The sequence below is a fragment of the Hydra viridissima genome, unplaced genomic scaffold (assembly GCF_058129835.1).
Source record: "Hydra viridissima isolate aposymbiotic clone 2 unplaced genomic scaffold, HvirCarnegie_v1 scaffold_9, whole genome shotgun sequence".
NCBI lineage: Eukaryota > Metazoa > Cnidaria > Hydrozoa > Anthoathecata > Hydridae > Hydra > Hydra viridissima.
In genome coordinates, this window is record NW_028324308.1 from 4,892,948 (window position 1) to 4,909,218 (window position 16,271).

At 28.6% G+C, this 16,271-nt stretch overlaps 3 protein-coding genes across 6 annotated transcripts; 1 reads left to right on the forward strand and 2 right to left on the reverse strand.

Annotated features, from left to right (window-relative positions):
- The first annotated feature begins 3,418 nt into the window (after positions 1-3,418).
- Positions 3,419-8,360, forward strand: LOC149883681 (high affinity copper uptake protein 1-like). Its single transcript, XM_090097131.1, has 4 exons — positions 3,419-3,540; positions 3,667-3,733; positions 7,609-7,717; positions 8,127-8,360. The coding sequence occupies exons 1-4, from the start codon at positions 3,460-3,462 to the stop codon at positions 8,326-8,328; spliced, it is 459 nt and encodes a 152-aa protein (XP_089953257.1). The 5' UTR covers positions 3,419-3,459; the 3' UTR covers positions 8,329-8,360.
- Positions 8,361-10,493: 2,133 nt separating this feature from the next.
- LOC145185833 (CBY1-interacting BAR domain-containing protein 1-like) lies at positions 10,494-13,241 on the reverse strand. Of its 4 annotated transcripts, none has more exons than XM_080061859.2 (2): positions 13,050-13,241; positions 10,494-11,710 (listed from the first exon to the last, which is right to left on the reverse strand). In XM_080061859.2, exons 1-2 carry the CDS (start codon positions 13,186-13,188, stop codon positions 10,950-10,952), a joined length of 900 nt encoding a protein of 299 aa, XP_079917985.2. In that variant the 5' UTR covers positions 13,189-13,241; the 3' UTR covers positions 10,494-10,949. The 4 variants fall into 4 exon arrangements, with proteins under 4 accessions (XP_079917985.2, XP_089953261.1, XP_089953260.1 ...); XM_090097135.1 differs by lacking the exon at positions 13,050-13,241 and adding an exon at positions 12,825-12,932; XM_090097134.1 differs by lacking the exon at positions 13,050-13,241 and adding an exon at positions 12,272-12,393.
- Positions 13,242-14,308: 1,067 nt separating this feature from the next.
- On the reverse strand, positions 14,309-16,265 carry LOC145185083 (L-seryl-tRNA(Sec) kinase-like). Its single transcript, XM_090097133.1, has 2 exons — positions 15,896-16,265; positions 14,309-15,527 (listed from the first exon to the last, which is right to left on the reverse strand). Exon 2 carries the CDS (start codon positions 15,525-15,527, stop codon positions 14,415-14,417), a length of 1,113 nt encoding a protein of 370 aa, XP_089953259.1. The 5' UTR covers positions 15,896-16,265; the 3' UTR covers positions 14,309-14,414.
- Positions 16,266-16,271: the final 6 nt, after the last annotated feature.

Here is a 16,271-nt window from a genome sequence, read left to right on the forward strand (position 1 = left end):
CATATTATCCAGAAACATTAAACTGTATATTATCCAGCAACATTAGACTGTATATTATCCAGAAATATTAGACTGTATAGTTTTATTTTGGTAATATTGAGCTCGTTGATAAATAAAGTCCTATTTGACGTATAACAATTTTTCACAGATTATAACTAACTTATATAGGTTATAGAATCAATGAGAATTTTATATTGTGTATAGGTTATAATATGAATGAGAATTTTATTTAAAAATAACATTTTTTACTTATCGAAGTCTTTTTCAACTATTAAAGTTATAACATTTCTACATAAAATCCCTATTAAGGAAAAACACCTGCAGTAAACATACTTTTTTTATTGCTTCTACTGTTCCTTTTTTGATACTAAGCATAGAAAGAAAGGCTTTAGAGTGAAATATTCGAACAAATAGAAATTTACCCCTACGATTAAACAATTTGTATTGGTAGTTAAAAGTATTATAGCTTGCATTTCTTTGATAGTTAAATGAAACATTTTTTGACTTTGTTAGAAATGAAAGATTTTTTTCAACCTTAAATGAAATTACTACAACTCTTAAGTCAAGTAAACGAAAACCATTTTTACTTAAAAAAAACTTTATCAGCTTTTAGTTGCCTATTCAGACAAAGTGAAAACTGAGAGCATATTGCTATATAAATGAAGTATTAGTATATCGGAAAGTTTTAAGTATAAGAGATGTAAGACATAGATAACCCCTGAAAACCCTTGTGCATGGTCCTGATGACAATCGCTATAATCTTATTTTAGAGTTTTGATCCTGAAAAGTCTGATATACAAAGCAAAAGAGCTAAACGTTTGTTTATGGTTATACAAGTATCTGCAGCAAGTCACGATTGTGTGCTTTTAGGATTATTCATGTGCGGTTTTGGGAAACTAAGTCGACTGATTGTTTTGATGTTACATCCATGTAATAAATGTGCTTCTTGTATGTATGTTTTATGAGTGAAACAATTTTGATAAGTTAGGGATTGTTTTTAATGGCACCTACATGAGTTCTGGTACTTGAGTTCTGGTACAAGAGTTCTTGTACATGAGTTCCGATAAATTCTGCACAAAAAATTTATAACTACTACTATGGCACATCCTTAGAATAAACATCATTTTATTAAAAAATTTTTGGCTACTATAAAACGTTTTAACAGACGACATCTGAGTATTTTTCTAGTAAAGAATCTCACATGAAAGTTTCATAGATTCTTGATGAGAAATCCTGGATTATTTAGAATGTTTCACAATTTCGCCTTAAATACTCCACATATTAGGCAATAATCATAAATGAAAATATTGAATAAGCGCTGCAGCCACTAAAATAGTCTAAATCTTGAAGAAAGTATCCCAGTCACGAACCGTTGTTACGCTAAAAAACTACATTATATTATCATGTTATATGAAAGGTCAACATAAAAATATCAAAGTTTCGAATTAATGAAATGTGAAAAAACCTAACGCACTGTTATAACATAATAATAATTATGTTTATCAAATAAGGACCTCAGTTTGTGTTCTGTTTTTTGTTTACTTTTTGTGTAATAAAAAAGATTACGTTTACGTAAACCAAAAATACAATGAAGTTGGATGTTTGGACCCAATTCATGTGACTAAATGTTTCCATTAACAGCCGTCATAAGGATTTCGCCAAAAAAAAAAAAAAAAGTTATAAAACCACACTTATAAGTGTGTTCTTTTTTTATTTTTACAATTTTAAACTCCTTACAGTGGTCTTAAACAAACGACAAACTGAGACTAAAAAAAAAAATTTTGAGATGGCAAGTTTAGGACTTTTTTTATATAAAAACTTTGGAAGATTATAAAAGGTCAAATTTTATTATTTGTTCAAAGATTTGAAAGGTCAAATTTTGTAATTTTGTAATTTTTTTTTGCAAATTTGACTCTTCTAAAGATAATAAAGTTTTCCGCGCTAATAATAAATAAAAATAAATGATTTGGAGAAAAGTTTTATCTCCAACAAAAAGCTGTTAAAAGCTGTAAACATTTGTTGAACATGAACAAATACATTTAAAGTAAATAAAACGATTTTTTTTTTTTTTTTTTGAATTTGTCGAATATTTTAAGAACTTAAAAAAGGCTCAATTTTAATGAGAAACTTTTACTTTTCTGGGAAAGGAAAGAGGAGTCAGTTTAAGATTTAAAAAAAAAAAGTTATATTCAGTATGTATCACATTAAAATTGTTTTTACTGGCGCAAATTGGCGCTTTCTTTCTAAAAACGATTATTTTGTGAAAAAACGTAATTTTTTCTTTCAAAACTATGGTAAAAAACTGAATAAATTGTATCCAATTACTCCAACTCCACACAAAATTGTAAAGGTCATGAAATTATCTCAAATTTTGTGCTACCTGTTAAAACTTTGCGCTACCTTATCAATGAGGATGGAGAAGGAAACAGCAAAGTTTTGAGACGTCTACGAATATTTCACTGACGAAAATCTTCGTGGTTAAACTGCATGCCTGCATCTCTTTCATAGACTTATGGTCATTAGTGACTTTTAGTCGTTCTTGAAGTTTCATACAAAAAGAAACAGCTGAAAATCTGAAAATGTGGACCTTTGTCAACAGCAATACGTTCGATCTTAAAGCAAACAACATTTCTTAACAAGAGGTTGAAACAGAAAGTGATTCTGACATTGAAGATTCAGGTGCTTGAAAAAAAACATCTAAAAAAACTAAATTTTCAATAATTTTATTTATGTTTTCTATAAATAAACACTTTTTTATGGTTGCTTATAAGATTGTTGAGTTTTTATACCGTCTTAAGGTTTTTTTGCATTTTTTGATCAAAATTGACAAACTGTGCTCCTCACCACTTTTCAAGGCAATAATTGGTTTTGACTTAAGGAGATTAGTATAACTGCGGATAATGTAATTTAGCGCAAGGACTAGAGGGGATTCACAAATACCTTTATTATATTTGGAATATTATCAAATGTTTAAAATGGTGGCCTTTTAAATCAGATTATATTACTCCCTCTGTCCCAAAATACTTTTCCGGTTTCTATTCAATATCGGAACAATATTTTTGGACAGAGGGAGTATTATTTTCACGCAATCTAAAAAATGCGAATAATAAAATGACTAATGTAATTTAAAAACTAAAACAATTAGATGCATAGCAAGATTTTAGAACAATAGAGCACACAAACAACTAATTATATATATATATATATATATATATATATATATATATATATATATATATATATATATATATATATATATATATATATATATATATATATATATATATATATATATATATATATATATATGTATATATATATATATATATATATATATATATATATATATATATATATATATATATATATATATATACACATGCATATTTATATTTAATGTATGTACATATTTGTAAATATCCAATATAGATATATGTGTGCTTACATAGAAAAGCAACAATGAATATTACATCACTAGATGATCATAAAAATTTGGGAGCAGCAGAAGCTGGTAAGGAAAATCACATGATGGTAATGCAGGTGAATATATTTTAACAAATTTAATCTTAGCGATGTAATATGTATTACTTATTTAATTAAGGATAAGAAAAACAATCTTATTAATAAATTTATATATTTTAAAGTTAATTTTCTTTTTTATTTCAGATGTTTTTTGTATTGGGTAACGAAGTTACTCTTTTCTTTAAACATTGGAAAACTAAAAGTGATGGAGGTGATTTTTTTTTTCTTAATATTTAAAACATAAGAGTATTAGGTACAATTAAGTGATTTTCTTTCTCATTATTTAAAACATAACACATTGATCAATCTTTATTGGAGTTAGATTAATGTTTGTACCAAAGTCCTGAAATGTAGGGATTACAAAAAAATAGTTTTTCTAATCATATAATAGAGTTTTAATTTTTTTTCAGTTTCACAAAATTTTTAATATGCCCATGGCTAAACAGAAGCTAAATGATCATTGATGCATGTTTATATTTATATTCTTTGTAGTTAAGAAATGTCACCTAAGAATTGTTATAGTATTGTTAAAAAGGTAAGACCATAAAAAAAGTCACATAAGCTACTCTTTTTAAAGTATTAAGAAAGTTAAAGTCCTTTTTTTTGTTTGTTTGATTTTTCTTCTTTTGTCAAAAGAAGAGAAATCAAAGAATTTTATTTAAAATATTTGGAAATAAAAAGGTCAAGTTATAAAAAAAATGCTTTTTGGTTAAAGGCTAATTGGTACGCTGTTTGAAAGTTTTTTAATGATCATGATTATGATATGGAATAATGCATAACTGGCATTTTTATTGCTTCCAGGTCAACATGATATGTTATTTGATTTTGGAAATTGATGCCAGTATGATGTTTGATTGTTTTTTTGTTGTTGTTGTTATTGTTTTACCGAGAATAATTAGGAACTATTGAAAAAAAGCATTAAATTGTTCAAAATGTATCTAATCCCTTACAAAGAATTTGAGCAATATTTCTATAATAGTATACTAAAATACTGGTTGTGCTAAAAGAGCAATTGAAATTGCCCAGGCTACTAAGTGTAAGATACCAGAGAAAGTTAAATTTGAAGTTTCTTTTAAAAGTAACATTATCAAAAGTTATTTTTAGTTTCATTCCACAGAATCTCATCCTGTAGGAGCTTGACTATAATTTACTTCTATTTTTGCAATATTACAAAATGATACATTCCATAATATGTTCAAAGAGATTTTATCTTACTGTTTTTGGTCAGAAAAAATGTGTTGCATGTTTTATTTTGAAATACGATAATAAAAATATGTTGCTTCAAATTGTAATTTATTGGAAATACAAAATCCTTTGTTTCGGTAAGAGTGCTCAATATTGTGTATTAATAAATAGAAAAGCATATTATGTTTAAAACAAAGCAAATTCAACTTTATATGGTACTTGAAGTCTCATGCCTAATGGCAATCATCAGCAATCAAATGAATGATAATAATAGGAGAGAGTATTGTACCTTGGGGCAGTTTAGGAACAAATATGTTTATTTTGACTTTATAAACTTTATATGAGTTTTTTAAATACTACTTTAAAGCCCAGCATTTAGATAACACAACAACACCCAAAAATTTAAAAAATATTTTTTAATAAGGGAGTAATCTAATTTTTTACGCCCTTGCATTGTATCTTAAGGTCTAATGTTAGGTTGTATCTTGGTATTTGGCATGTAGTACCTTCGGACTAATTGAAAGAGCAAACAAAAGTTAAAATTAGCAAATTAATCTTAATTTATACTAAAGTACAAAAAACACAACAATCTAAAAAAAAGGTTTATTTTTTTTAAAGATGAATCCATAGGTATGTCATATGCATTGAAATCAACAGGGAACTCCATTACTTTTTTTAGACCCTTAGTGGTTCTTGAATTTGAAGGTAATTTATATATTACATCTTTCTCATCTTTTTCATAGGGCATTTCATCTCTTAACAAGAGAGTGTTCCTTCCAGTTCTAACAAAGTGTTGAATTTTGTATACAATTTTTTTTTTTTAAATACTTCTGCTACATAGTGACATATTTCCTTCTTACCAGACAGTTTAACTAAAACATAATCATTTGGTTTTATTTCACCACACTCAATGTTTTTTTCTAGGGCTATATCCATTTCTTCTACTAAAATGTCTTTTACTAATTCTTGCATAAATGTATTGCAGTTTTCTTCACTAGATAAAAAACACATTTGCTCGTCCTTTGAACTGAAGGCATCTATAGTTTTGCCTTTGTTTTTCTTCTTGGGGTTATTTTTATTTTCCTGGAGGGGGTGAGGGATACAAAATAGCATGCTTATGAAGTTTGATGCTGAACTGAACATTCTATATTCATTAGCATAAAATGCAGTAAAATGCAATAAATGCAATAATTAATTAACATGTTTTTATCTTCAATAAACAAACTCTTACTTAATTCTTCAATGATTAGAACTCTGTATTGGATATCTCCACAAATAAAAACTACTATCATTAAAAAGACCACTTAAAACATTTTGACAAATTTTATTAGTTAGAAACTATTTCAAAATATAACAATTACCATGTGATAACCATGTGATGATGGTTCCAGTGCTTTTCCTAATGGAACTACATCAACTTTGTAAATAGATATGCTTTTCAATGTATTTTATCAAAAATTTAAATGTGCTGTACCTTGGGACGTCCTAAGGTACAACATTGCAAAAGAGGAAAGCATGGCTGTTAAAAGTGTTTGAGGTCAGTTGAACAGATTAATCAACCATTCCATTAGAAAAAGTATATTTCAAAGTTTGATAAAATGTCCTAATTCTTAACACAGATTAAAAATACAAAAGTAGAAAAATAATAATAATAACAAAACATCAAATATTTACTTACCAATGACAAATTCTTATTGTTCAGCTCCCAAAAAACTCACTGAAAAGTTGCCAGTCACTACACTAACTCTTAGCAGCCAGATGAAGAACCAAGAATGGTTAGTTTGGTCTGACTGCACACAGATTGCATAGTACTGCAGTTTGTCCCAATGCAAAGCTGTCTTAAGAAACAACATTCTCCCCTAATTACAATAATATGAAAAAAATAAATGATAATTTTAGTATTAATTCTGATTCAGAAAGTTTTTTGCAAATTTTATAAGAACAATCCTTGCAAATATTTTTAAGCAGTTTACATAAGCTTTATGTAAGTATTTGATTTGTTTTAACACCCAAACTGTTTAGTGAGCTCTTGCACTGAGAAATTCTAGTGAGCAATTGCACTGAAATTTCATGTTTATTAAGTTTGAACTTCTGTTTTTTAGGAACAAGATCCAATAAAAATGATACAATCTTACTACTGCTTGACAATCATGAAAGTCACTAAAATTTAAATGCTATAAACTTTTGAAAAGGGAATATCATTGTTTTAGTGACATGTAACCTTGACAACAATAGTTTCCCAATTGTAGGGAAGTCAAAAATGAAAGTGTTGAATTATCTAAATGAAATTTGTTGCCAAAATTATGAATACCATTTTACAGTGGGCCATTAAAAACAAAGGTTTATATCTGAATAAATGTTTTTTGGAATATGGATTCAAATGCTAGATTTAAAAATATATTGTATCAATATCTAATTTTCAATTGATTAATCTGTATTATGATGTACCACAAGAACATTTTAATTACTTCTTAAAGATTATTTTAAATTTTATAAAATTTTAAATTTTTATCAATTGCATCAGTTTTTTTTTTTTTTTTTTTTTGTAATGCAATGGGAGGGTCAGAAGTGAAGTCTTGCAACCATCTTTCTTTTTTTATGATGCAATGGGAGGATCAGAAGTGAAGCAACCATTTTAAAAATACTCTTACTAGTTTTTATCTAATTTGTTTTTTTTAGTAGAATGATTTGGATAATTTTTTAAATCCTTGTTTCAAGAAAATTGTATTGCTATTTATATATATATATGTATATATGTATATATATGTATATATATATATATACACACACACACACACACACACACACACACACACACACACACACACACACACACACACACACACACATGTTATTGCGGTTGAGTTGAAAGGCAATTTTTACCTTACTTTTGATCTTTAGCGTTAGTTGGTGCTTGCATCGGTTTGGTATTAATTGCATTCTGCTACGAAGGCTTGAAAGTTTTGCGTGAAATTCTAAAAAATCGTTATTCTGGTTCTTATGAACGACAGTAAGTTATTTAAAGTTAAATAAGAATTGTCAGCAAGAGGTTAAAACAAAAATTTTCGGTGGATGTTACCCAATCTATTTCATACCATTTTAATAAGAAGTGGATAAAAATGTAGAAAGTGTATTTTCAATCGGTACATCCAAACGTTTACTCGGTGAAACGTAGTTTTGATTAAAGATCAAATCTCATTACAATGGTTGTTTAGTGATAAGAATTAATGCTAACTAATGTTAATTAATGGTAAATAATGCTTAGAGTTTTAAAGTTTGAGATGAACTGTTAAACAGTGCAGCCAATAAATGTCACCTTTCTGTTGATTTCTTGGATTATGAACAACGAATTGTTCATACTTTTTTACTTCTATCATTCTATGTTCTTGTGTAATAATCATTTAATAATAATTTTTCAGTAGGCCAATATGGTCATGGATGCACATTTTGCAAACAGCGTTGCATACGGCACAAGTTTTTGTAGGGTATTTGCTCATGCTGGCTTTTATGACATACAACACATGGGTTTGTGTAGCCATCATCTTTGGTGCTGGATTGGGGTATTTTGCTTTTGGTTGGAAGGTTAATACAATACTGAGCAGTGGAGACCATTGCAATTAACAAATATAAAAATGATTATATATTTTTGTGAATTTATTGTTGTAATTGATTTTATATAAGTGTGTGTGTACATATACATAATATGTATATACAGAGCGCGTTTGGGAAAGAAACTTTATGTTTGAATATGCGTCGCAATTTTATTGTTTTTAGTTATGTAATTTTTGATAGTGCTTTTTCTTGGAGTTGATCGTAGCTGTATATGTACTAGAAGTACATTTCAGTTTTTTGAATGCGTAAAAAACGATCATACTTTTCTAGATGTTGCTATATTTGGTAGATGAAAAAAAGGATAATTATTTTCAGCAATGCTTTTATCATTAAGATCCAAGTACAAGTTATAATTTTTCATAAAATTTGACGGTGAAATTTTCTTGTATTTATAATAAAAATATCAATATAAATTATAATGGAAATTAGTTTTTAGTGTAAAAAAAAGGTCATACCCAGCGTAAATCAAAAATTTAGTTATAAAATGACAAAAAAAATCTTGCAACTACAACTCGCTGAACTTTAAAATATATTTTTATTAATCTTAACACCGAATTTTCCTAACAGACAATTTTGATTAATTTCAAACAAAAAACAAAATCTCAAACAAATATTAGATGCTTTCATCATCAGAAAATACAAACATGTAGCAATGAGAGAGAAAGAGGGAAAAGTCTGCGTTATGCCAATAACTACTGCATGGTCTGATTATTCAAAGTGGATTAACAATCTAATACGGCGGTATACTGTGGCGATTTTTTGTACACATGTTCCTTAGATGTAGCACTTTTCACTTTTTTAAGTTTTCAAAAGGAAGTCAGAGCTTTTTAGATGTTAAAACTTTCGTTTCAAGTAATCATAATTTCTTTAACTAAAGTTTTAACATTGTGAGAGTTGTAATGTTGTGTAATTTGTGTGAAGATTCTTAAAAAAAAAATTTTTTTTTTTTCTTCACCCTCATCTATTAAGTTTTAAATTTTTTCTTCAAAATATATCTAACAATTAATAATTATACCGTATAACTAGAATTTCAATAAATATGAAATCCGCGATGATTTTATGCAAAAAAAAAGAGGCAACTTTGAAGGAATAATCACTTTAGCTTCGAAAAATCAAAAATGTTTATTGAAATATTTGATGTAATAATTATATATCTCGAAATTTGATGAAATAATTACATATTTGATGTAATAATTACATATCTCGAAATTTGATGTAATAGTTACATATCTCGAACAGCTTTCGCTGTGGTTCAGATTTGTCCATATTTTTATGTCCATGGAGTATTACTTCAGGGCTGCCATTTCTTTTTGTCTCAAATTTTCGAGCCAAATGGCTTCATAGATATTCAACTGGATGAAGACCTAGAGATTGATCTGTCCATTTAAATGCTCTAATGCTTTCTAAAAACAATTGCGTAACACGTCGTGCAGTGTTGTCAGAGTCATTTTCATGTTGACCAATAGAGTGAACTTTGTTCCAGAACTCCTACGTAGCTATATTGGTCAATTTTTTATTGATGAAAAACAGTTTTCTTGTAACAAAAATAGCCATAGTACATATATCATGAAGGAGCCCCTTTATGTTTAACTGCTGCTTATCGATAATCAAATGTTTTGGCGATAGAAATTGGAAAATAGATTTGGAAAATAACTTTCTTACACTGAAGAGAAACGATGCCGAAGCAGTTTATAAAAGACGGCTAAGGGATTTTAACAACGTATCCATTAGATTTGTTTATTTTTTATACAAATTTAAATTTTTTCAATAATCTTACTCAATGAAAAATTTCCTAACACATAGTTGAAAAAAAAAAATGAAATTAAAGTTAAAAAAATTGTTGATCGATGCAACACAAAAATCTCAAGCGAAAAAAAAACCTACAGTGATATCTTTTATTTTTATTAGGATCTTTTTTCCTTATTATACAGAAGATTTTGATCGAGGAAAAAAAATGTTTCAACTGATCAACCTTTTGAGATGACTGATGTTTGCCATTAGAGAAGAGTATAAGAAATCATGGATAACGAATATAGCTTCAATCATTGCCAGGCTTCACTGCTACATTCCTTTGATTACAAAAAAGTTGAAACTTTTCCCTCCAAAATTTAAGAGCATTTGCACTAAAGTATTTTCAACTTATTTTTAAGGCCTGCACTGTCACAAAAAAATGATAATTACTATATTTTCTCTTTCCCTCAAATATTATTAGACGAAAAAAATAACATTCCCCGTTCACAAAATATTCCACCAAATAAATTTTCTGAAAAATGGAGCAGCACTTTCGAATCGCTTGCGATGTAAATAAACTTCCTGGAAAATAAACTATCAAAGATTATCTGTATAAAATAAATATATTACTACATAAACAACTAAATTTTATTCACAACTTTAGTGTTCTCTATTAACAATAATATATTTGGCAATATAAAAACATTCAAAAACATAAACATTTCTGATATATTAACAAGTTGTCCAACTTAAATCTCTTCATTAACTACTTATATATATATAGAATTTCATAATAAATAAAAATAAACAACCAAAAATTATTTTTTAATTGGATAACTTGTTGTCACTATAAGAAAATAAACAGATTTCATTTGCATGGCCGGTTGATTTATAAACTCCTACGGATTTTGCTGCATCAAAGTCGGCGCTGAGCCTCCGTATGGAGCCAAAGAAGTTGATTGGACAAACTGATGAGGAGTCCACTTCATGCTTTCATGAAGCTGCTCAACACTTTTATCTTCGTCGACGCTCATTAATTCTTGATAGCCGAGCGTATAAATTTCCAGTGCTTTAGCATAAAATAGCATTTCGCTTAACATAAAATCACCGAAAACCTGTTTTAAATCCCGGATTTTCTTTCTTTCAAAATCAGCCATCTGCTCTTCCAAAATTTGTGCCGATCGATGTGCTTCTTCCGAAGCTTTTTTAAATTTTGTTTCCGCTTTGGCAAGTTGGAACTGTTCTATAGACCTTTGCTTTACGCGTTCGTACGATTTGTGCTCGATCAATTCTTTGGAATGAGCTACTGCATGTTTTTTAACGTCCGCTTTGGCTTGTTTACATCGTGTGTCATACACGGCGAAGGTTTGAAAAACTTTGTTTTCAAGACGCGTTACGAGAACATTCCGTTGGTCCTGCACGGATGCAAAACACTCAGCAAACGCACCAAGACCTTGCTTTATATTTGGTGTCTCACTGTCAGCATAAAGTCGTATAGATTTTGCCATATTATCGCCGGCATCTCTTAGCTTGGCAGACCGTACTGTATATAAGTTAATATCCTGTACGAGTTGTGGAAAGTGATTTTCGATTTTTTCAATACTTTCTGTTACCACTTTTGTTTGCTGCTCACCGGACCTGATGGAAGTTTTTAAATCACCTGAAACAAACAACAGATATTATTAAACAAGATAATAAATGCCCTTCCTGTACAAACAAAAGATTTATTTATAAAAACGAACCATAATTTGTAGACGTCATAGTTTTCTAAACGTGTAGATTTCAATGTTTACAAAAAAAAAAAAAAAAGAAAAAAAAAAAATCAACAACTATAAAATATGAATCACGAAAAAGTTTAGATAAGCGTTTACATCAATAATGAATTTTCTCTGATTTTTCAAGTCCACAAAATTCTATAAGCATGAATAATTCATTTTAACTCCAATTTTGACAGAACGATAAAAAAAAATCGTATTTGCATTCACGTAATCATTCTAATGGTATATCAGTGCCGCCAAAAAAAATGCCATACAAAAGAAAAAATCGAAGTAAGTGCCAAAATACTCATGACAGACTTATATTTAGTGCTGATATATTAGCTACATCAAAATTAATTAGTTGATTTCCGAATGATGTTTTGCCTGATTAATGCAATAATATTCATAAACGATTGGTCATAAAAAAAAGTTTAAAATTGCGAAAATCAAATAAACACGCATACCCTCTGAGCAGTTTGAAAAAACTTTTTAAATGAAAATGTGAAGGTGAGTTTCCACTCATCCGTTTTAGCTACGGGAAAGGGAAAGGGATGGGAAAATTAATCATGTGAGCATGCGCGTGATTTATTTTCAAAACTAAGTTACAAATTGCGCATGCTCACGTGATTAATTTTCCTGTCCCTTTCCCTTTCCCGTGCCTAAAACGGATAAGTGGAAACTCACCTTTAGAGAAACTGCAAATCACGAAATTGATTACGTTATTTTAATTGATATGACGTAAGATTGAAAAAAGTACGGAATCTGTAGTAAATAATTGATATCTTTATTGCAATCAGAACTTTAACAACCAGTTCGCTAATTCTTTTTATTACGTTATTGCTTCTTTTAGGAGTTCAAGAAATATCAACAAAGTGTAGATATTTCTTAAACTTTAAAAATTGGCTAAGGGAATGAGATTAAGGTTTTGTGCATACAAAGGTATTTCTGTGTTAAACGAAGCATAAAACGAATTTACAACCAATCATTTTTGTAACCTGCTGTTCTTTAAAAACCTACCAGTAAATATTTTTAGCACGAAATCTTCCAATTTATCTTTACTGGGGGGAATGTGTCAGTAGACGGTTTGAGAAAATTTCAGCATATATTTCCTAGTAAACTAGAAACTAAAACACAAATTTAAAAAACCATAAAAATAAATTTGCAAACAAACAAAAAAAAAAGTATTTAGGTATAAAAAAAAAAAAAAATCTAATTAAAGCTTGCAGACTTAAAGTGTCATACCAGTTGAATAACTTCGCTGTTGTAAACGCTGAGGTGCCTGTAAAAAAAAGCCATCTTGCTGAATATCTCGCTGGCTCATATACATTGTTTGACTTCTTCTATTAGGCGAATATAGTGGTTGTTGACTTGTACCGTACATAATTTTTAGTTTAACTGGAAAAAAATATTTAAGTGAAAATTCTTTTAAGATGTTTACGAAACAACTTTTTTTTTTTTTTTCAAAAAAGTCCTTGTTGATAAAATCTTACTATAAGAATTTTATAACTCTAAAAGTTTTTTCTTTTTTGTCTACTCTTCTTTGTAAATCTTTGACTAGACAACAAAATCTAAAGATTATTGTAACTTCTTTGGCTAGCAAGTAAAAGAGGATAGGGGGTCTCTTCTTATGTTTCCTGTTATATTTTCATAGTGTTTCTAATCAATCCAAGTGATGAACTATGAACCAAAGAGATCGTCATCATTAGTTTAGCATTAGTGAATACTGATCATTACGAATGTTTTTTTTTAACAAAAACTGCACGTGAAATTTTGGTTGATGAAGTTGAGTAATACATCCAGAGGTTTGTGGGAGAGAAAGTAGTAAGGTAGTTGAAAGGGTAAAATCACATTTTAAAAAGTGTCACCATGAAGTGAAATCATAAAGATAAAAAAAAAAAGTTTAACTTATTAACTTTTTATTTTCCATAGAAACTGATTTATTGCCTTATTAGTTTAAAATCATATTATTTCTCATTGCAAATAATTTATAATGAAGCACTTGTATTAATTTAAAATCATATCATTTCTCATTGCAAATAATTTATAATGAAGCACTTGTATTAGTTTAAAATCATATTATTTCTCATTGCAAATAATTTATAATGAAGCACTTGTATTAATTTAAAATCATATTATTTCTCATTGCAAATAATTTATAATGAAGCACTTGTATTAGTTTAAAATCATATTATTTCTCATTGCAAATAATTTATAATGAAGCACTTGTATTAGTTTAAAATCATATTATTTCTCATTGCAAATAATTTATAATGAAGCACTTGTATTAGTTTAAAATCATACTATTTCTCATTGCAAATAATTTATAATGAAGCACTTGTATTTAAAAATTATCTAATAAAAAACGGGAAGGATCTTTTTTAAAAGTCATGTCTTTGCAAATGAATCTACAAACTTATATATAGGTATACTTTAATATTTTCGTTTTCATCTAAAATTTAATTGTTTGAGTAATTAAAGCAAATAAAATAATAAATCAGATGTTTTTACATTTTTTTTACACACCTGCATTCTTTTAATGATAAAAATAATTAATGCTTAATATTTTTAAATAAATTTAAATAAAGCCATAAGGTATCTTTCAAATTTTCACGTGTGCTCAACAAAATAAAGAAAAGCTCTCACAACTTTATCTTTCACAGCATCAGAAAGGATGTCACCTGCTACTTTTTTAAGATCAATCTGTAAACCAGTGCTATCGCAAAAACCTTCATTACTCCTAAGCAAATCAAAAAAAATTTTTCGCTTTCTGTTCAATAGGTTTGCATTGTTAGTAATCAGTAAAATATCATTTGAGTTAGTTTTTAATTCGGCAACGCTCGTGGATACATGTTTTCTCAGCAATATATCAATTTGGTGATAACAATTTTTTAAGTTTTCTTGTCTTGAACATTCGCTAGCGATACTATCATGGCTGCATGAAGATTGTGCAACATTTTGAAAAGACATTTCAATGAAGTTACCAATATGGAGAAGACTGTCATCTTTTTCATAACAGCTTAGACTTAAGGAGTGTTTTTCCCAGTGGTTAAAACTTGCGTCTGGCTCTTCAAATAATAAAGCCATCTTTGATATTGTTTCTGATGTTACAGCCCCATTACCTCTGCTTGTATTTCTTTCCAAAGCATCTTCAAGTTTTATTCTTAAATAAATTTGACAATAAGAAACTTGAAAACGACAAGCTATTTGAAAATAGGAATAACGCATACTTCGGTAGAACATGTTATCATCAATAACAATAACATGAGATTTGTTTGGTGGCAATGGGTTGATTTGATTAAAGCAAGAACACAGATCAAATTTCCTTTCAATTCCATTAGAAGAAGGTAAGCAAGGTATACGTTGACTTAAACCGAGAAGAAAAAGGATAACATCTTCTACAAGTTTTAGTATATAAAGTCTTTGTTCTTTCCAAGTTAAATTCTTAGAATGAAAAGAACTAATGTTTGTAGAAAGATTACTAGTCGATGTTGCAGAGATATGTCTCAACTCTCTGCTAGCATTCAAATAATCTGTTGAGGTAAAGTGATCTTTTGTACCACAGTTATCCGCCATATAGTCATCATAAGAAAAGACAAGTATGTGCATATAGCCAGAATCTGAATAATATCTTTGTAATCGCTTAGCAAGTGATGTCTTTCCAGATGCAGGCAATCCCATCAATATACATAATGTCAAACTTGTGCTATTTTTTTCTGTCATCTGAAGAACAAGAAGCAAAAAGAAAATTATTTTTTATAAACAGTATTGTTGTTAAAAATGACAGCACAAAGAGTCATGGGAAATACTAAAATAGTAAAACTACTGAGGTGAGAAACATTTAAAACAATTTTTGAAAAAATAATAAGTTAAAAAAAGCTAGCTAAGTTTTATTTTCTCCAGAATTGGATTTTGTTACATAAAAAAAAGGAGCCTTTACTAGGAATAACATTTTTAACTTAAATTACTGTTTTTATTAGTTGTTTTAAATTTTTCGTCTTAAAAATAGAACCTTTCAGAACCTTTTCTTTTCAAAATAGTGCATAAAAGTTAAAATTTTAAAAATAAAGCCAATGATAGGCATGTCTTACTGTTTTCAATGTAGCCACTCTCAGCCTCAAAAAAAAACTACACACAATCCAAATTTAGGACTCAGTCTTGATGAACCACTTACTGGAAATCACAAACCTGGCCACTTTGGATACCCAGATGATAGATTCAAAGGACTAGGCCAGGTAAGCTTTGAAAGAGTTTAGGCCAAAAAATGATGATCTCAGACAGTTTTGCAGTTTATTTCTCAAAATCTGTAAAACCTTATTTGAACACTCTAGAAGAGAGTTTTTAAGGAATGATCTTTGAGTTCAGAGCAATCAACTGGCAGCAAGCATGTCTTTGACAACTCTTCAGGGTGATGTTTCAGATACATTGAGGTATCCAGTCATCCTTCTCATGTATTTATTTTGATTC

Bases quoted from the DNA above. Each gene is read 5' to 3' on its own strand.
- LOC145185083 (XM_090097133.1), bottom strand. From the start codon at position 15,527: ATGACAGAAAAAAATAGCACAAGTTTGACATTATGTATATTGATGGGA.
- LOC149883681 (XM_090097131.1), top strand. From the start codon at position 3,460: ATGAATATTACATCACTAGATGATCATAAAAATTTGGGAGCAGCAGAA. The intron at 3,541-3,666 runs GTGAATATATTT...TTTTTATTTCAG, and splicing joins ATCACATGATGGTAATGCAG to ATGTTTTTTGTATTGGGTAA. The intron at 3,734-7,608 runs GTGATTTTTTTT...TTTGATCTTTAG, and splicing joins GAAAACTAAAAGTGATGGAG to CGTTAGTTGGTGCTTGCATC.
- LOC145185833 (XM_080061859.2), bottom strand. From the start codon at position 13,188: ATGTACGGTACAAGTCAACAACCACTATATTCGCCTAATAGAAGAAGT. The intron at 11,711-13,049 runs GTATGACACTTT...TGTTTGTTTCAG, and splicing joins ACAGCGAAGTTATTCAACTG to GTGATTTAAAAACTTCCATC.